General features: G+C 33.0%; 6 protein-coding genes and 1 non-coding gene across 7 annotated transcripts; 4 read left to right on the top strand and 3 right to left on the bottom strand.

The window, feature by feature from the left end:
- Window positions 1-983: 983 nt before the first annotated feature.
- Window positions 984-2,395, top strand: PPL_03291 (uncharacterized protein; the record flags this gene model as incomplete). Its single annotated transcript, XM_020574258.1, has 2 exons — window positions 984-1,889; window positions 2,375-2,395. The coding sequence occupies 2 exons, from the start codon at window positions 984-986 to the stop codon at window positions 2,393-2,395; spliced, it is 927 nt and encodes a 308-aa protein (XP_020436330.1).
- Window positions 2,396-2,544: 149 nt separating this feature from the next.
- On the top strand, window positions 2,545-8,434 carry lvsE (BEACH domain-containing protein; the record flags this gene model as incomplete). Its single annotated transcript, XM_020574257.1, has 3 exons — window positions 2,545-2,817; window positions 3,075-4,458; window positions 4,527-8,434. 3 exons carry the CDS (start codon window positions 2,545-2,547, stop codon window positions 8,432-8,434), a joined length of 5,565 nt encoding a protein of 1,854 aa, XP_020436329.1.
- A 125-nt stretch (window positions 8,435-8,559) lies between these two features.
- Window positions 8,560-9,381, bottom strand: PPL_03289 (sterol desaturase family protein; the record flags this gene model as incomplete). Its single annotated transcript, XM_020574256.1, has 2 exons — window positions 8,560-8,572; window positions 8,675-9,381. The coding sequence occupies 2 exons, from the start codon at window positions 9,379-9,381 to the stop codon at window positions 8,560-8,562; spliced, it is 720 nt and encodes a 239-aa protein (XP_020436328.1).
- Window positions 9,382-10,072: 691 nt separating this feature from the next.
- PPL_03288 (uncharacterized protein) lies at window positions 10,073-11,350 on the top strand (the record flags this gene model as incomplete). Its single annotated transcript, XM_020574255.1, has 1 exon — window positions 10,073-11,350. The coding sequence occupies one exon, from the start codon at window positions 10,073-10,075 to the stop codon at window positions 11,348-11,350; it is 1,278 nt and encodes a 425-aa protein (XP_020436327.1).
- A 694-nt stretch (window positions 11,351-12,044) lies between these two features.
- PPL_03287 lies at window positions 12,045-12,117 on the bottom strand. The gene has a single exon. It is a non-coding gene; the product is annotated as a tRNA-Asn (tRNA).
- Window positions 12,118-13,193: 1,076 nt separating this feature from the next.
- Window positions 13,194-15,466, top strand: PPL_03286 (uncharacterized protein; the record flags this gene model as incomplete). Its single annotated transcript, XM_020574254.1, has 5 exons — window positions 13,194-13,263; window positions 13,350-13,421; window positions 13,687-14,288; window positions 15,078-15,319; window positions 15,364-15,466. The coding sequence occupies 5 exons, from the start codon at window positions 13,194-13,196 to the stop codon at window positions 15,464-15,466; spliced, it is 1,089 nt and encodes a 362-aa protein (XP_020436326.1).
- A 1,748-nt stretch (window positions 15,467-17,214) lies between these two features.
- On the bottom strand, window positions 17,215-21,182 carry nagD (beta-N-acetylhexosaminidase; the record flags this gene model as incomplete). The annotated part of the gene is made up of 7 exons (XM_020574253.1): window positions 17,215-18,473; window positions 18,900-19,207; window positions 19,284-19,589; window positions 19,666-19,754; window positions 19,829-20,644; window positions 20,722-20,753; window positions 21,140-21,182. The coding sequence occupies 7 exons, from the start codon at window positions 21,180-21,182 to the stop codon at window positions 17,215-17,217; spliced, it is 2,853 nt and encodes a 950-aa protein (XP_020436325.1).
- Window positions 21,183-21,435: the final 253 nt, after the last annotated feature.

Below are 21,435 nucleotides of genomic sequence, written 5' to 3'. Positions count from 1 at the left end.
TTAATACTTTGTATAAACTTTTTTTATAATTTGATTTGATTAAGTTTAGTAGTATCTATCTGGTTAATGAGAAAACAACAGACAAACACAACAACATTAAACATAGCCAATACCTATACTGACCTGTGGTAAATATTTACTGTTCTATAATCCAATGATGCAACCACAAAGAAGGATACCAACAACAAGGTGTGAGAAAAAAAAGAACAAAACAAAAAGACAAAAAAAAAGTAGTACAGATATTAATAAATAAAAAATTAAAAAAAGAAACTTCACTAGACTAATTTGACATTATCATAACCTATGTGACAGTTTGGTATTAGGTGACATGATGATGCTTGTTTTTTTGATTTTTTTCAATGTCATCTAATTATTTGTTTAGTTATTTGAACAAGTGTCATTTAGATTCATAAAAGTCAATTATATTTTTTTAATTTGACAATAACATATTATCACCCTTCTTAATCAATATTAACAACGTTTAAAAGTTAAATAATACCTTCCTTTATAAATATATCTTGTTTTAAATTTCTATATTTAAACAAAAAAGAAAAGAAAATCATTCATTTTTTTGTTTTTTTATTGTTATTATCTATTTTATTATTAGTCAGATCAAAATTATTTTAATTTATTATTATTAATTTAAAATCAACCACTCTACCATCAATCAATATAATAATATATTAAAAAAAAAAAAAAAAAGAAAATATTATTTTCCATCAATATTCCAAACTTATAATAATTTCATTTCCAAAAATATTAAAATACTACTACTAAATCAAATCAAATCAATTTATGATTGTTGTTTCGGATATAATTTATTTTTAATTCATAATCATTTAAAATCAAACTTTTCCAATTTGTATATATTATTATTTATAATAATCTATTATTTATTCATAAATTTTTACTTTTTCCTTTTCCAATAATTTAACTTATTTTCGAATCATTCAAACTACACACATCACATAGACACACCAAAAATGAATGTCAAATTGAACGAGTATCTCTATATACTCCAGATGTTTTTAGATAGAGAGATTCAAGATAATTTTAATTATGCCACATTGTTTAGGAGTCGATCCACTGTAATAGATATGATTAAATTTTATAATATAGATGGCGAATACCACGAATACTTGCGTTCTGTTATCTTGATTCCGATGATCAACAAGTTGAATTCGCTGGCGATGCCCGACGAGCGCGGCCAGCCTGCCGATGTCTCAGAGTTGAGTGGATTCCTGCTGCGGACCATCATCGACAACATCCAGAAATGCCCACTGAAAATAATCTACACTTGCAATATGCTGAAACGACACGTCTCCAAGAAATACTATGAACACTGGCGCGAAATCGTTGGCGGCTACTTCTTCCTGAGAATCATATGTCCCGCTTTGACATCGCCGAAATACTATTTCACAGAGCACGAATGGTCGTTGATTGAAACTAAGCATCAACACCGACTGACATTAACCAAAGACTTAGTGGAAATTGCTAAATTCATTCAACAACTCTCCAATAGCATAGATAGAAACAATAGTAATAATATTAATAATAGAACATTGAATAATAACAACAATAATAATAATAATAATTTTCAACAACATCAACGTGTAATACTTCAACAACAGACAGAGAGAATCATTGGAATTCTCGAGGAGATATCTTCGTATCATTGCCGATTCATCGATGAATCTGTAATGTCTTTGAGTGTCGATATATCGGAACGAATGATTAAAGAGTCGGAGGAGCTGATCGAGCGATCCAAGTCAGAGTTGATCAATGGCAACACAGTAGAGATCAAAAAGATACAGGATCTCGAGATCATTCTCTCTCCAATTAGAGAGTCATACCTTTTACGACCATCCAACAATGATTACCTAGTGGTAGTAGATCAAAACACGCTTAAAGGCAACAATAACAACAGTACCAATAGCAACAACAAAAACCTATTAGTTAGATCTAAATCAAAACCAAAATTAATTAAAAGATTATCATCTCTAAAAATAATATAATAATAATAAATATAAAAATAAATCTATTAAACTTTATTTAAAATATTATTTATAAGTAACAATTAAACAACTTTTCTGATTAAATATTTATGTAGGAATGAATGATGATCATCAGTTATTTAATGATCTGATAAAAAGATCTAATACCAAAAAAAAATTGATCTAATTCAAAAAATAAAAATGAAAATTAAATTAAATAAAGTTAATTAATTTTCTTTTGAAAATTTCAATCAATTTTATAGATACTATTAGTACGATACCACTTTGGATTTTCACTGTGATCACACTCTTCACCATACACACAAACATATTTAAAAGACAATAAAATAATTTAAATTAGCTCAATTTGTTTAAAAAAGTTAAAATATCATAAGTCTTAAATAAACAAATACACTACTATAGATATATAAGTACATTCTCAACTCAATGAATGAATCAAGTCAACAATTATATATATTTAGTTAAAAGAGAGATAGTTTATAATAATAGTTTATAATATTTATTATTATATTTAAAATATTTGTAAAAAATGAGTAATATTAATAATAATAGTAATAGTAGTATTACATCTACAACTACAACTACAACCACAACTAATAATAATAACAATAATAACAATAATAACCTAATACATAGTGGTAGTATTGGTAATCTTCGAGAAAGTGTTGGAATAGGAGCAGCTAGACTTCAACAACAACAATCTGGGTTTAGAATAGAAGAGCAATATATAAAGAATTTATTAGCAAATGCAAAGGATCCAAAGAATCCTCAATTTTCAGATATAATACAAGTTTATGAAAAAGTAAGAGTCAAAAACAAAACACATATTGTAATCAATTTAACTAACTAAACTAACTAAAATTTCATTAACAATACAAGTTATTAGATATGGCAAAAGTAGATATATTATCATTGAAAAAACATAACTTTGATTATTTTCATATGTTTATGAATGTACTATTGGAGGTGCCAGCATTCTCGTTGTCAGAGAACCGTGTCTTGCATATGACAATGTTGAAGAAACTGAATGGTCTGATATTTTCGAATATTTTGGTGCAGACTTACTGTTGTAACGATCGGTGGATTATCAAGTTGCTCAATTTCCTCATTGGCTGTGAGCGTGACAGCGATGTCATTGGCGAGGTCGCTATCACTCTCCAGATCCTGGCGTTCTTCTCGATCACCCCGAAAGAGCTGAAATACATGTTCCGTCTGCTCGAGTCGGTCAACGAGGAACGTCCTTTCTACTGGAGCGTTCTGGTTGAGCTACTCGAGTACATATTCCGTCCGCGCGAAGGACCCGATTGTTACTTTAATTTCGGCAGCGACGCCGGTGGCGGCGGTGGTTTGATGATACCGGAGAAGGCGCCGTTCGACGGTGGCTACACCTTTAGCATGTGGATAAGCATCGATGACTTCAAGGACATGCGATACTCGCCCATTCTCTACAGTTTCAATACCGACGACGACAATGTCGGCCTGGAGTGTTACTTCCAGGGATTCTCACTGGTCTACATCATCAAGACCAAGAACAAGACGGCCACACAGAAATCACAGTTTGTTTTCCATCCGAAACGATGGTATCACATCACTATTTCGCACGAGTATTTCATGCTGCGAAAGAGTCAGTTGTCGTTCTATGTCAACGCGAAGCTGGAGGAGAAGATTCCTCTGCTGTATCCAAAGACCGATCGGCCGTACACCCGGTGCCACATCGGTAATTCATCGTCGTTCAATGCAGGATTCATCGGAAGAATGGGTGCCATTCTCATGGTTAATGAAGCGCTCACACAACCAGAGATTCACAGTATCTATTCGATGGGTAAAGACACCAGTTTGATGCTCGAGAAGCTGCCACGTGAAGGAGCGATCGGTATCTATAATGGCGAGCTATTCTTGGAGTCGCGGAAGAACATCCCGGTGCTGTTTATGTACTCACCGAAAGCCACTGACAAAGCATTGTGTTTCGAGATATCCAGTGGTGAACTGCCGAATGCCGCAACAATGGAGTGCGTCAATGTCATTAAAACTACATCGCCTATTGATCAGCTACTGTATGTCGGTGGAATCTCAATGATCTATCCACTGTTTGCACAACTTGGACATCCTGTCAATGGAATGGAGACACGTCCCGCTGACATCACCGATCAAACCGCAATAACATCCACTTTTATCGAGTACATATCGATACCCAACAACTCGGCGACACACGCACCACTCGCCATTTTCCCACGACCTATTTATCTTGGTCATCCAGGAATACTGTTCCGTCTACTCACCACAATTATCGAATACAATCCCGTTTATCGCGAGCAAATCATTGAAACCAAAGGTTTCCAAACTATATCTTTTCTACTGATGTCATATCCCAACTCCTCACCATATTGGACACCGGACGATATTGAAACAGTTGGAAGATTATTATCTTTTTGTAGTTCAAATCGTAAGTTACTTTACTTTTAATTCATTATATATTGATATATTAATGTTTTTTATTATTATTTCAATTAGAACAATTATGGACGTTGGCAATTGAATATTTAATTGTAAGGAATTTCCAGGTTTGGTCAAATACTCATCCTCTGACACAAATGGCACTGTTTGAATCGATTAGACAGAGAGTGAAGGCAAATACACATTTCTGGAGGAACAATGTCAAGGTTGAACAATGGTTGGATATTCTGAGGCGTTTCTATAGTTTGGATTTCGACTTTATGGAGTTGTCTACTCATTCCAATTTGCATCCTCACGTTGAAAGAGTAAAGAAATCACGTTCTCAAATCATTGTGATCCTTCGAGAGTCTTGCAATCCGATATTCACACTTGCCGAGACACGTCATATTGCTCTCTATCTGAAGGAATCAACCGTAGACAACCAAGACGATCTCACAAAGATGCTTGAGGATATGATACCAGCCATCCATGTGAACAACGCCAAAGATGTATTGTTTGGTGAGATTGTTGATGAGCCACGCACTAGACAGCTTCTCCCAACACAACTTCCGCTTCCAAAGCATCTTTCCTACCTCTGGGACATCGACGGCCTGGAAGAACTACAGAAACGACAGGATCAATTGAATCAAGATCAAAAAGACCAGTATCTACTCTACAGACACTGGATCAAACTGAGAAGAAGAAGAGCAGGTACTCTTAGCGGTGCCAAAGTCAGAAGGACACTGTTGGATTCTCAGCAGCAACAGACTACACCTGTATCTATTGTTTATCGATTGAAAGAGCTTGGCATTCCACATTCATCTATTACCATGGCAAACAGCTTGAGTTCCGGAATGACATTTTCACCGATTGTACAATCTCCAGCGACTTCTCCACCGTTGTCACCATCATCGTCACCACCGAAAGAAGGCAGTGGACCGCTCAGCAACAAGGCAATGTCTCCACCTTTGAGTCCAAATGCAAGCACCAGTAATATGATGATAGGCAACAACACTTCCATCAACACAGTTCCAGAGATTGAACCGGAAGATACAACCGTTATTCATTGGAAATTAGACAGATCCGAGGGACCACTCAGAATGAGACGTAAACTTAAGCGAAATTATTTGGGATCCGATTACAAGGGCGTTTCGAAACAAAACAAATTCGGTCGTAATCGTCGTGCCGTTTTAGATGTTTTTTCAAATGATAAGGAAAAATTTTTTATCGATCAAGACTGTGGAGATGGACTTGGAAACATCATTATCAAGATTCAACTAGATCCACCACTTAATCCCCAAACCGTTTTATTTAAAGAGAAAGAGTTTTTAAATCTTTCAAATTTAAATTCACAATATTCAGATAACAACAACAATAATAATAATAACAGTAGTAATAATTATAGTAGTAGTAGTGGTAATATATCAAGTCCAACAAAGATTGAATCATTCTCTCAGTTGATACGTACACCCAGTAAACAAACCATTCAATATCAATCACCATCTTCTTCCTCTGCTTCCTCACAGATAATCAGTGGTAGTGGAAACAATACCATTCGAAGTAGTGATGGTGTTGTCATTAGAGACCCATCGGTGGAAAAGGTGGTCGCTGTCTATCACTGTGGAATGGTAACTCCAGTCGGTGTTATCAATGGTAAGCTTACCATTACAACCGTACATATACTGTTTGATAAGGAAATCAAATACGATCGCAATGGACAGGTCATTCTAGAGTCGGATCACGGATGTGTTCGTATAAAGAACTACTATATCCTCAAGGTTAAGGACCTGATGGAAATACATCGTCGTCGTTATCTCCTCCGTTGGAATTCACTCGAGATCTTTTTGAACTACAAGAGCTATATGTTCACCTTTAACAGTGACTCTGAGTCAGTGTCGGCGTTCAACAAGATCGCCAATCTTCATCCACCACAGATGAAAGTGAAATGGTCAGAGTCTCCTGCCAAGATTGCAAAACGACTCAAGATTACACAACGCTGGAAGAATCGTGAGATTAGCAATTTCGAGTATCTCATGATGCTGAATACCATTGCCGGAAGAACCTACAACGACATTTCACAGTATCCAATATTCCCACAGGTTATTGCAGACTACCGCTCGGAACAGCTCGATCTGAACGATGAGAAATCGTTTAGAGATCTCTCCAAACCGATTGGAGCGTTGAATCAACAGAGACTTGATACTCTGATTCAACGTTACCACTCGTTTAAAGATCCAGATATTCCGCCGTTCCTCTATGGCAGTCATTATAGTAACTTTGGAATCATTGCTTATTACAATGTGAGACTGGAACCTTTCACATCGTATCACTTGTCGCTTCAAGGTGGTGTATGGGATCATCCTCAGCGTATGTTTGAATCGATAGAAAAGATGTGGGACGGTGTCGTCAGTGCCAATCTTGCCGACGTCAAAGAGTTGACACCCGAGTTTTTCTATATGCCCGAGTTTATTAGCAATAGCGAATCGTTCAACTTTAACTTTGCGCACAATCCAAACGGTGATTTACTACTGCCAAAGTGGGCTCATCAATCACCGGAACTCTTTATTCAAAAGAATAGAGAGGCTCTAGAATCAGAGTATGTCTCGATGCATCTGCACCAGTGGATCGATTTGATTTTCGGTTACAAACAGACCGGTCAAGCTGCTATCGACTCGAACAACGTATTCTTTTATTTGACCTATGAGAATAACTCTGCGCTTCAGAAGGAGGACCCCGACGAGCGCCGCTCTGTTGAATCGCAAATCAAGGAGTTTGGTCAAACACCTCCACAGGTATTCAGCAAACCACATCCACCCAGAAAGTCACTGCAAGAATTGAATCGTCCTCAAAAGGATATTCTCACCAAATTTGCCAATTTGTTCCCCAATGCACTGAAGGAACCGCTTCAACAACAATTGAATGCCGATGTTGCTGCTGCCGCAGCGAACTCTGCATCTGGAGATCAACAACAGTATCCATTCAAGATACTGAAAACCAACAGTTGTCTTCCTTTGGTTCACATCGGCGCATCGTCAGAGAGTGACACCATTGTATTGGTCTACAGAGATGGTGTGCTTGCAGTCAACCAATTCGTTCCGACACCATCCAACAATCTTCCATTCACATTTGATATCGATAAGACGCTCTCCACCTACAAGGAGAAACAGATCGACACTCTTTTCATGTCGGACTCGGTCACTTGTATTTCGAATTGTTTTGCTATGACACCGGATGGCAAGTTTCTGTTTAGTTGTGCCAACTGGGACTCGATATTCAAGTGTTGTAACATTCAAAATGGTAAAGTTCATCGTATGTATCGTGACTATCATCGTGGAATGGTTACCTGTATGGCAATGGGATCGAGTGGACGTACACTCGCGACAGCATCGATAGATACTACCATTTTGGTGTGGGACGATGTCTCCATGTTGATTCGTGATGCAAAAACCAAACCAGCCTATCGTCTCTGTAGTCACGATGAAGCCGTCCACTGTTTGGATGTCAATGAGGAGTGGGATCTCATTGCAAGTGGTTCGCAAGACAGAAAATTAATTCTCCATACCCTACGCACTGGTAGCTATGTTCGTACGATGTCTCACAAGGGTGCAGTGGAAATTGTCAAGATCTCAACGGTCGGACAAACCATTATTTCCTATTGCTCAATGTCCTACCTCTACGTGCATTCGTTCAACGGCAAGCTCTTACACATTGAGCAGTGCGATGAAAAACTCTATGACATCAAACTAACGGGTGAATCGATTAAGAAGGGTGGTGTTTTAGGTGTTGGCGATGATATACAATATTTGGTTACCGGTGGGACAAGAGGTGTCAAAGTAAGAAGTCTTCCAGATCTTACGGTTGTTCATAGTTTCGAAAGTCCGACTACCATCAGAACCATTGCTTTGGTTGCTCATGAAAAGTACATGATGATAGGACTCAACGATGGAAATTTAGTTATCATACCTTTTGAAACTGCATCTTTTTAAGACCTTCATGAATCAAATAAAGAAATATTTATTTTTGCTCAACTTATGTACCTATTACACACAAAATCATATCGATAGATATTCTACTTTGACAACTTTTAAAAAAATCAGGAAAAAAGTTAAATTTAAATTTTTAAACTAAATCAAATTTTTAAGTTCATCTCAAGCTAACAAGAGAAGTACCTAAAGAAAAATCGATTCATATTTATTGAAATGTATACATATAAGATGGAGAGTTACTCTTTCATTGATTTCGATTTCGATTTCGATTTCTTTGAAATAGTACCCATTACATGATCCCAAATTGTAAACTTGCTGCCAAAGTCAACAGTGAAATTTCTGTGGTGAGAATCGTGATGTCTGGCATTTATTAGATAGGGAATGTGGAGACCGGAATGTGAGACTACCAACGACACCATGTTTAACACTAGGAACAAAGTATATGTGACGATGTGTGTTCTCACGAATATGGTTGGCAACACAAATATTCCACCGAACGCCAAGACAAACTCGACTGGATGTACGTAGAGTGCGGTCCACGAGATTGGCGATGTATGTGTATGGTGTAGTTTGTGTCCGATACGATAGACCGATGGAATATGAAGGAATCTATGTGACCAGTAGAATGCAGTGTCCGCCAGGAAGAGAAGATAGATCAACTTGAGTGTCTCTGTAAACAGGCAATTCGATCCACACTCTTGTAGTGTAATCGCATCCAAATAGTAAAATCTAAATAGCAAAAGTCCAAGCATACCAATTGCCAGATTGGTAAGAGAATACACAATACAATCATAACGTTCTTGTCCCACCATTATATGTTTGGGTTGAATGATCCACTCTTTCTTTACCAACTTTAATAAATCCATTGCTACGCATGTTAATAAATAAGAACTACCAGAAATCACTACTGGTAATATTACATCAATATTATGTTGTGAAAGATTCATATTGCAATATCTATATATGTAAAACAAATAAAAAAGTAAAATAAAGAAGTTTAATAATGATTATATATTACCATTTTTTTCATTTATTAATAAAAAAAGTAGATATTTAGTGATTTAAAAATCTTGATTTGTAAAACTTTTCTTTTTGGATATTTCGAGCTTTTTTATATTTGGTTTGATTCGATACCGACTTGCAACATGTTGCTATGAATTTAGATTACAAACATATTCATGTTGTATTATAACACAACTGATAAATACTTTTATTTTAATCAATGAGATAGATCAAAGTTTTTAAATTATCGAGATTAAAAATGAAAAAAGATGAGTAAAAAGATATTAGAATTATTTTTGAATAACAAAGAAAACATTCGTTTAATCATTTTTATGTTGTTTTTTAAGAGAACTAAGTTTGTTGATGTAGATTTGTTGTTTATTTTTATGTAATACAAACATATCTATCTTTACTTTATATAAACAAAATTGTGCTGCTTTATTATTATTGAGATACCCAATATCTTTTAATCGATTGTTAACGAAATTCAAACAAATTCGCAAAAACGTTCTTTTTTATTTCTTACAAAACTAAATGAACACGTCAGAAAACAATTTAAATTCTAAAGATTAAATAGGATTATTATTTTTTTATTTATATTGTTATCGATTATCTGATTATTCTTTATTTAAATATATGGAAAACCAACAAGATATAGATGCACTTCACCAACTTTCAATGTCCCTAGATTATGATTCCTCTGAAAATCAAGAAACATTCAAGCTTCCATCTGGTAGATCAATGACGACAGAACAACTATTATTGAAAGTAATTAGTTTTGGTACAAACTATTCCAAGTCTGTTGCATATTACAAATTGTCTAACATTCTATCAGACCAGAATCGTTCATCTATCATTCTTTCATCAGGTGAATCAATGACAAAACAACAATTACTCTTGAAAGCAATAGAGTATAATCCAATCAATTCATATCAATATAATAATCTTGGAATAACACTCTCAAAAGGAGAATCAATCACACTTAATAATGGTCAATCAATGACACAACAACAAATATTTTTGAAAGCAATAGAGATAACCTCCTCCTTTCCCAATTCATATTTTAACCTTGCATTAACTCTTTCAGAAGGTGAATCTATCACACTTAATAATGGTCAGTCAATGACAGAACAACAACTATATTTGAAAGCAATTGAATTAGATCCTACCAATGCCAATTCATATTTTAATCTTTCATTGGATCTTTCCGATGGTGAATCAATCACACTCAATAATGGACAATCAATGACAGAACAACAATTATTATTGAAATCAATAGAGTGTGATCCAACTATTTCCAGTTTTTATTATTATCTTGCATTGACACTTTCTGAAGAAGAATCAGTGACTCTTATTAATGGACAATCAATGACAGAAAACCAACTTTACTTGAAATCAATAGATTGTGATCCAACCAATTCAGATTCATATTATTACCTTGCAACTACTCTTTCAAGTGACGAAACGATGACACTTCTTAATGGGCAATCAATGACAAAGCAGCAATTATTATTGAAATCAATAGATTGTGATCCAACCAATTCCTGTTCATATAATAGCTTGGCAATTACACTTTCAAATGGTGAATCAATCACACTTCATGATGGACAATCAATGACAGAACAACAACTATACTTGAAGGCAATAGATTGTGATCCAACCAATTCCTGTTCATACTATTACCTTGCTTTGACACTTTCAATTGGTGAACCAATCACACTTAATAATGGACGATCTATGACAAAACAACAATTATTATTCGAAGCAATCAGATTAGATCAACCGGAAACATTATCAATGATATACAAACACCTTGGATTTACACTTTTGAACAACAAACAAACCATTACACTTCCAAATGGTGAACAATTGTCAAGAAGGCAACTCCTTCAAAAATCAAGAGCTATAGATTAAATAAAAATAAGAATAGTATTTGTTAGGATCCCATTCTATTGCTTTCAAGCATAGTTGTTGTTGTGATCACATTTTTGATAGATTTTTTTTTTTTTTTTTTTTTTTTTGCAAAAAAAAAGATTTGTTGACTCATGATCAGTCAACAAAATGCAGGTATTGATATTAACCTGCTAGTTCGTGTTTTATATTATATATACATTCTCACACAGGCCGTGAGAAATAGCCAATAAAATATTATTATTATTATTATTATATTATTATTATTGTTTAACAATATATAGTTATTATTAATTAATAAGTTGAGTAGCATTAGGATAGAATAGATCTAACAGTAGTTGAGTGTTGATAAACAACAGTATAGAGTGGTGGCACGTAGTTGGAAGGATTTAGATTCCAATCAGATTTAAATTTACGCGTTATTGCAGAGCAATCGACAGTGACTCCTTGGGAGATAGAATTAGCGATTGTGAAGTTAAGCTTGTGGTAATTGGCATCGATTAATTTGGTGTAATGGGTGACTGCTCTCTTGACGGTGTTTTCCAGCTTGTAACGGGTACCACCAAACATTTCACAGGACAGCGCCTGCCATAACGAGTGTGCGATAGCAGCAGTAAGGTGGGTGAAGTGGACAGTAGTACTAAATTGGACTTTTTGATAGAATGCGCGCAATATGGGCATTAATTTTAGAAATTATCGCTCCTGGTTGGGATCGAACCAACGACCATTCGGTTAACAGCCGAATGCTCTGCCTACTGAGCCACAGAAGCAAATTTTGATGCCAGATTAATAATTCTAATAATTTTATATACTAACAAATTAACTCAAAACATCTCAAACCAATAAAATCCATTTGAGTATTCTTCAAGATATGTGAATACTTTATAAAAAATGATTTTATTCCTATTTATTTTTCTTCTCTGATTTGTTAAAAGTCAAGTTAAAGCTATTTAGAAAAACAAAAAAAAACTAGACATAGCGAACCACTTGCTGTGGAATATTTAGCATCAAAAGAACTCTGACTCATTTCTCTATACATCATAATAGGTCAACAACAACAACCTCAAGGTATGCTCATATCCCAACAACAAACACTTTATCACGGTCATATATATATTCACTTTTAATAATTACAACATTTCTTTTCATGTATTTCCTTGTTGTTATCAATCAATCTCTTGAACACTTTCCATCACTCACAACAGCTTCAAATCTGTTAACAACAATGCTATGTTTTATTGTTGTTAACATTCAGCACAATACTCTATATAATAACTGCACGTCCATCAATATCTTATGACTGTTGTGACCTTAAACATCAGTATTGTTTCATCACATTCATTGTCACTACACACGCACATACCGATGCACCAATCATCATCGTCATTGTCTAGTTGTTATATACAACCAACAACTCTCCATACTTTAAATCCAACAACACCATCACAATAGCAAATGCTGCACTTGTTTACGGTTGTTATGATATATACTTTGATGTCATCGTTCTCATCATCAACACATTTACACCTCCTTCTCTTATTTAATCAAACAGTGGCTCAATAACAGGTAAACATTTCAATCCCACACAATACTCTATTATATTCAGATGCACTGATCATGTTAATTTAATTTGATGATGACCAGGCGAATGAAGATCAGATAGAAGAAGAGAACAAAGAGAAGCGTATCATCCAGTATTATCATGACCTGCCATGGTTGAAAAAAGAACTGCCATTGAAGAAGAGAAAGGAAGAGACTCCTGATGAATGGATTGACAAGTCGAACATGATTATTGATAATAAAGGAATTGATAGGTTTGTAATTGTTGGATTTGGAGGTGTATGCAATGTCATTGAACATGTTGGAACCAAGAAAGGATGAGATTACAGGATATACCAATGCAATGATATCAAACAGTGAGGTACATGAGATGCTAAAGATAATACGATTGATACATATGAGAGTGAGATATCAAAGAATATAAATATCTAATGGAGATTAGCAGGTGTTATGTTGACTACTGCCTATGCAATGCACTCTCTGAATAGTAGTAGTGCCTTTACTAACGTTAGTAGTAATAAATGATTCCATAAAAGTACTCCCAGGTATCCTCCAAGGTTTTACATGCATTATGTAAAATTAATTTCAATAGATGTGTTATATGTTATCTTGGAATCTTACTTTGGACAAGGAACATCTTAACACTACGATATGATAGAGGAGGATCATTACATCCTATTCAAACTAAAAAAAAATGTTTATACCAACCCCCAAATATTTATGACTTGTTTATTTTGAGTTATTATTGATACACTTCATTTCATTTTAATTCTATTCAGCTCACAACAATTACTATTTCTTCATCTTCAATACTCAAACTACATCATTATATATTTCTATCACAACATATACTATCTTTTCATCTTTCATTGTTACTCATACACTCTCATCCTTATCAGTAGCTATTTTATTTCTTTTGATTCATTCTCCTTCACTTTATCCATCTATATTATTCTTTGCTGCTTTCATAATGTCGCATCAACAACACCCACTTTTCACTTGTTGGGTAGAGTTTAGTAACAAGAAAGACGAACTCACCTTCGAGAACACCGCCAACTATAATCGTCTCATCCATGTCATCAGAGGTTCCAAACAACTCGCTGTAGGTGACGGTTCTATCGATTTGTTCTCTGATGCAGCCAAGACCATTCAACTTGATGTTGAGACTCCAGTCGATAGGAATCTTCAGCGAATCTATGTCGCTACCACTCAACCACAGCAAGATAAGTTATTAACAATCAACACTTTCTCTGGACATATTCCACAACATCTACAATCACCATCATTGCACGCATATCTGACATTATTTAAAGCGATTCATCATCATCAAAAACAATACCAACCAGAACTATATTATCCATCTCTTATCAATCATCACAGAGTAGAAAACAACAACAACACCACACAAACCACTTAATATTTATCGTACTCAACCAAACATCTTTATATTTAGTTGTGATATATATAAAACAAAAGCAAACATCTTATCCTCTTAAATATCACATTATTGTTACTAAATCTACTCATCAAATCGATCATACACAATAATCATTTGTTATTATCAAATAACCAACAACAACATTACTACAATCAAGCAAACAAACAATCATCATCTTCATTTAGCCTTTGATACACAATTATCATTTGTTATTATCAAATCATACATTATAATATACATCATTGTCATTGTTATATATCATTTCAGATAAACTACACCTACAATTTTCCCTCGTGAGACTACACATATCAATTACACACCTCAATATCAACAAATATGGTCTCAGATTAACGACCTTAAGGGTTGTTATAAATTGTATCACCGCTTTGTTACATGATTGTTGCTATATGCAGCTCCTACACTACACACATTCATTTGACTCTTTTCGCTATACCACCAATATTTCTTGTTGCTATATGCAGCTCCTACACTACAACCAACAACATAGCGACACATTATCATCATATCTTGGCAATTTATTCATTCAATACTAACCTACCTTCTCAACTCTCTTCTTCTCATACAGCAGCACCTCAAGCACCAGGTATGTATCATCACAAACATTAGCCATCGCCTATTCTAAAAGACTATTACATTAATATTCTAAACATGCAATCGCCTGCAGCTTCAGATTTTGAACTCACAGTACTGAACAGATTAAATGACATCAAGCTTTCACTTTCCCCCAAGAAGAAATCTTTTGCATTCTCTGATATCACCCAAGCCAAATGGGAGTCCATAATTGATTTTACTGGTATCAACTTCAAGGAGGAAGTTATTCGTGTCAGCCCCGACAAACTTCAACAAGAGGAAATAGAACCTTTCGTTTGGAATCCCAACCTGAATGAAGTAGATCAAATGGGGCCAGCTCTACAATGGCTTAAAACCAATATTCCACTTCCTGCATCACTTGAGTATAAAGATGTCCACGATAGAAAGAATTTATTTTTTCTCTCAGAACACCTCTCATTTCTTCCATTTGGACTGAAGGGTACACCAGACTTTGTAGTCGCTCCTCAAGGGATCAAACACTTTCTGACTCAGCTGTACTTGGTCTTTGAAATTAAAACCAATGAAACATTCGATGATCCCAAAAGCTCAACACAAGGTTGGTCCCAACTCCTTGCGGCCTCCCTTCACACAAGTCAACAACCAGTCATTCACATTCTGACTGACCTGAACAATTGGCAGATATCTTGGTTTGCAGGTCCACTGGTGCTACGTTGTGCTAATACCGAAACAAAGGTGGCCAAATACCTGATCAATTACTTATTCTGTAATACATACAATATCGATTCAGTTCGCTATAAATGGAAAGAAAAGATGTTTGGTTCCAATATCAAGAATATCTTGGCACCCACCAAATTTACAACCCCATCCACAACTCATTCTCATGATGTTGCTGATCTTGACAGTCTTCTCGGTCAACTGGATGAGCAAGATAGTGATGAAGTCTTGATTTACCATCACATCAGAAAATTCTTTAAATATTTTAGTTCTACAACCCCATCATATTTATCTTAGGCAATGTATGAAAAATTATCAAAGTTTTTTTTTTAATCAACTATTGGATGAAATAAATAAAATTATGTTTCGTTGTTTGTTTAATTATTTAGTTTATTGAATGTTTTGTCTGCCACTCCTTTTAATAATGATCTGTAGATTTTACCAGAATTGGTAAGACTTACCCTAAAAAGTAAAGCACACTTATTTGATCAACTTTATATTAATTAAATTAACCCATTTATACTTTTGACATGATTTAACGAATTTATATTTTATTTAAGAACAAGCAATAATTATTAAAAACTTGCAATATCATCTGGGATTTATGGTTGCAAAGTTATTGATCATATAATTGCTTCTTCAAGCAGATTTACAATAAATCAAGTAATAGACGATTTAAATATATCTATTCAACAAAATGGTAGCCCAATTCCTCAATCCAATCCACTTACCATGATTTTACATTTGGACGAATTTCAACAATATATTAAAATCTAACCATTTATTGAGCACTACAAACATTCAAACAGAGATAAAAAAGGATATCTTTCACAGATTCTGATCAAATATCATGGTTTGTTTGGAATTGGTCTTGGTGACACTGGATTCATTCCTAGATAAATCAGTTTTTATTTAAGATGTTGTAATAGTGATTTGTTTGAGTTTTCTAAAAGTTGCTATGATAAGATTCGCAGGTTAAGTATGTCATCCATTACCAATTTAAAAGTAGTGAAAAAATTCTTTTATTGGCAATCACACAAACACCAGTATCATTATCAACTTGGTGAATTGGATGGCAATCAAATTACAGTGAACTTAATAAGAATGTCAATGAAATAATCTAACAAGAAAGAATTTTAATTAAAATGAAAAAAAAAAATAAAAAAAAGACATACTCTATTGATGTGGTTTAAATTTATCTTTTAATTTAAATTAACTGTATGTTCACAATCAAGTGTTTTATTGGGGTGGTGAGAAAATTAAATAATTTATAAAAGTTAATAAAATAAAATAACTTCTATTTATTTTAAACAAAAAAAATAATAAAAAATTGAATTTATTTAGTTGATATCACTCAAAACAAGGTTGATCATCTAACACTTTAAATGAAAGTTTAAATTTCAGAAAAAACTCAACAATAAATCTTATCTTTTGGAAATATTAAATAACAATTTTCTAGGAAATCAAAAAAAGAAAACCACCAAAAACTAAAGGTTTAAATTATTTTTAATTAATTATGTGATGAAATTATTTGTTTTTTTTATTTCTTGCTTTTTCCAATAGTTGTTTCTTTGATAATTGTTCACCATTTGAAAGTGTAATAGTTTGTTTGTTGCTCTTTCAGAGTCAGTCCAATATGCTTGTATATTAATTTTATTGTATTATCTAATCTGTTTGCATCCAATAATAATTGTTGTTTTGTCATTAAAGTACCATTGTTGAGTGTAATTGTTTCTTTTGATTTCATATTTAATGCTAATCTAAAATATGCATAATATCTATTTGGGTCAATTTGAATTGCTTTGATATATAGATCTTTCTTTGTAAAAGTCACTTCTGTACCGTTTGTTTGTAAAGTAATTGATTCCTTATTTTCCATTATATTTGCCAAATTCGCATATGCACAATAGTTTGATGGATCACACATTATTGCCATTTTATATAGACCAAATAAATCTATTAGTCTACCATTTTTAAGAAGTATCTCTACTACTATACTAAGTCTATTTGCCACTTGTAAATATGCATTGGAATAATTTGGATTTAAATCTATTACTTTCAATAATAGATCGAAACTAGTCATAGACTTTCCATTATAAAGTTTAATAGATTTGCTAGAACGTGGTGGAAGAGTAAATGAAAGGTTATAATATGCTAAATAATTGGTTGGATCACACTCTATTGCTTTCAAGTATAGTTGTTGTAATGTCATTGATTGTCCATTATTTAGTGTGATTGATTCACCCTTGGATACACAGGTGTGTAGTATACATCCAAGTTGAAAAAAAGCATTTGAATGACTCGGATCACATTCTATTGTTTTCAAAAATAGTTGATGTTTTGTCATTGATTGGCCATTATTAAGAGTGATTGATTCACCGTTCGATTCCACAGTGTAGTCTTTCTTTAGTAAAAGTGCTAAGTAATAATATGAAATATAATTGGTTGGATCACAATCAATTGCTTTCATGTAAAGTTGTTGTTGTGTCATTGATTGTCCATTAAGAAGTGTAATCGATTCTTTTCTCCTGAGAGATTTAGCTAGATTATTGTATGAAATATAATTGGTTGGATCGCAATCAATGGCTTTCAGGTATAGTTGTTGTTGTGTCATTGATTGTCCATTAAGAAGTGTCACCGATTCACCATTTGAAATAGTTAATGCAAGGTTATTATAAAAAGTGTTTATTGTAGGATATGATTCAATAGATCTCAATAAAAATTGTTGTTCATCTGTTACTGGTTGACTGTCTTGTTGTTTCTCTGAAATATTTGAATTAATCTTAATATATTTAGATTGTTTTGCGTCATTAACAAAATGATTAGACTGTTTAAATTCATCTAAAAATTTAAATATTTTCATTTGCTATTATTTTCTTTTTACTAATTAAAATTTATAGTGATAAAAACAATATTTTAATAGATAGAAGAATTCATAAAAAATGAATTATAGTTCAATTAATTAATTTAAGTGTGGGGCTGGTGGAACAATAAATTAATTCTGTATTTTATTACATTTTATAGGGTGGGTTTTTTTTTTGAAATTATAGATATGAGAGGTGTTGGTATGACATAAGACAAATCAAGACAATTAAAAATGAAAAAATTTAATTATTAATATTCAAAAAAAATAGTTGGCTACAAATTTAATTTAACCTTTTTATACACTGATAATAAAATAATATTAAATAAATCAATAATGTCAATTTCAATTACTTAATTAAAAGACATTTATTTTTATATTTTTTAAATTTTATTCGAAAACACAAGGACCAGGACCATTTGGTGATGTTGAATTGAGTGGCGCAGATTCAATGCCTCGATAGATCATGTGACATCTGAAACGTTCTAATCTGGGTACTACTTCATCGACATCATCAACTGAAGCATCACTCCATAATCGTTCGGCAGCGGCTGCTGCTTTTGGCCATATCTTGGAAAAGATATCGCTACTATCCATCATCTCACTCCATAGCGCTACTTCACCACCCAATACTCTTTTGATTTCTTCACTATCGGTGATATTCACAGTTATATCATTTAAATAAAACTTTTGCCATGGAGTATATAGAATACTATTTTAGAAATATTAATTTGATTAGATAAGATAATTAGATAAAAATAACTTGAATAAGTTGTTTTGATACTTACTCTAAATACCAATTCCAGGCATTTGAAGCAATTGCTCTGTGACCTGCTTTAACAGCATCTTGTAATGTTGTTAGCTGATGGTATATTTGAACGATAACATCTTTATTCAGTTGATCGCCAAACATTAAAAAGGTGTCTTCCCAAACAACAGGGTATCTCTTTGTACTCAGTACCTTGTCATGAATGATTTGTTCAAAGTATTGCAGTGCTTGTTCATAACTATTGAAATTGTTATCTCTCATCCATTTACTAAACTGTTCTGAATTCTCCCAACATTCATAGACAACTTCATCTCCACCAATATGGCTATATTTTAAATAATCAATCAATTAGTTTGTTAGCTATTTATAAATAATTATTAATAAAATCAAAAATAACTTACAATAATTGATCTGTGAATAAATTACTTGTTAATTCATCAATTAATCCTTGGGTAATATTGTATACTTCTGGTGATGAAATATCCAATGGCTATATTTTAAAAAGAATGAGATTATTTTAAAACAATGATATAATTATGATTTAACAAAAAATATTATACTTACAACATTACAAATATCAGGACACTTTTGACTACAATTTGGAGATAAATTATAGTTGGCAGGTAGTAATGATGGATATCCAATGGACCAAGCATATCCATGACCTGGCATGTCAACTTCAGGAATTACTCTGATACCTCTTGTCTTAGCATAGTGAATAACATTCAAGATATCATCCTGAGTGTATACTTCATGTGGAGACCATGCACCTTTCCAAAGATTTGGATATGCTTTACTCTGCATTGGGAATGACTGAGAATCAACAATATGCCAATGGAATACGTTGAACTTGGCATATGAAAGTGAATCGAGTACCTCCAAGATTTTGGTGACTGGGATAAAATGTCTACTGGTATCCAAGAGCAATCCACGATGAATGAATCTCGGTCTATCTACGATCGATATTGGACATTGGTGGATTTTGAAAATCATTTGATATGGATCATAGGTGACCAACTGTGAAAACGATTCCAAAGCGTGTAGCGCACCAAAAACGGTCGGTGCATGTATAACGATTCCAGATTGTTCGACATCCAGCTGATAACTCTCATCGGTACCCATTACAAGGGTTTCATCGTTGGAATCAACATTGATCTGTATGGAATTTATAATAGGTCCATTTAAAACGTTGGTCGATTTCTCATCGAATATAAATTGAGTGTACCGAGAGATTGCATCTAAAAGAATAGTAGAGTTGGAATCGGTAGAAAATTTAAAAGAATTACTTAGATAGAGTATGTCGGATCCACTCTTTACACTTTGTGGCATTGGATAAACATTGAATTGAGTATCACCATTGGTTCTGATCGTATTGGATTTCTATTGATTAGACAATTGAAATTAGATTAGTAAATCAAGATTGTAATTAACACAGGAATTGTAAAAATATAACTTACATGATCCTTTGAGAATCTAAATGATGAACAAACTGATATAAAAATTAGTAATAATACCAAAAATAAGATATTATTTAATTTAAACATTTTATTTTTAATTTATAAAAAATAAATATAAAAAAAATGCTATCTATAAATAAGGTATTATTTTCTTTTAAATATTATTGTTTTATTGAAAGTGTGGAATTTGAAATTTAGAAATTGTAACCAACCATTGATATTATTTCAAATCAAGTTGATTCTTCCAATACCAAAAAAAAAAATAAAAAAATGTAACAAAGGAAAAGTATATAATAATTCCAAGATTGTTGATTGGACAAATTTAATTACCATTAATAATTAAATAATTATTTTAGTAAAGTATAAGTCGAATCTACAATTTTTTTATTGCTATTATTATTATTATTTTTGATATTACTATTGTTGTTATTGATCTTATTGATTGTAGTGGATATATCCATTGATGTAATAGAAAGAAAAGCGGTAATTGAATTGAATAGAATAATAAATATTATTAAAAAATATTCTAAATCTACAATGTTTGTTGTTGATATTGAAAAGAATAGAGAGAGTGAGTGAGCGAATTTTTGTTGTGAGTGTGTGTGTTTGTGGTATTAAATAAAGAACCTTTTTTAAAATTAAATAATAATGAAAATAATATCTCTTGTTTGACTATCATAATATATGATATAAAAAATTAGATAGATAGATAAA

Source organism: Heterostelium album (assembly GCF_000004825.1).
Source record: "Heterostelium album PN500 unplaced genomic scaffold PPL_scaffold3, whole genome shotgun sequence".
Lineage (NCBI taxonomy): Eukaryota > Evosea > Eumycetozoa > Acytosteliales > Acytosteliaceae > Heterostelium > Heterostelium album.
Note: the sequence above shows the minus strand (reverse complement) of the source record. Positions and strands in the feature narration are given on the sequence as shown.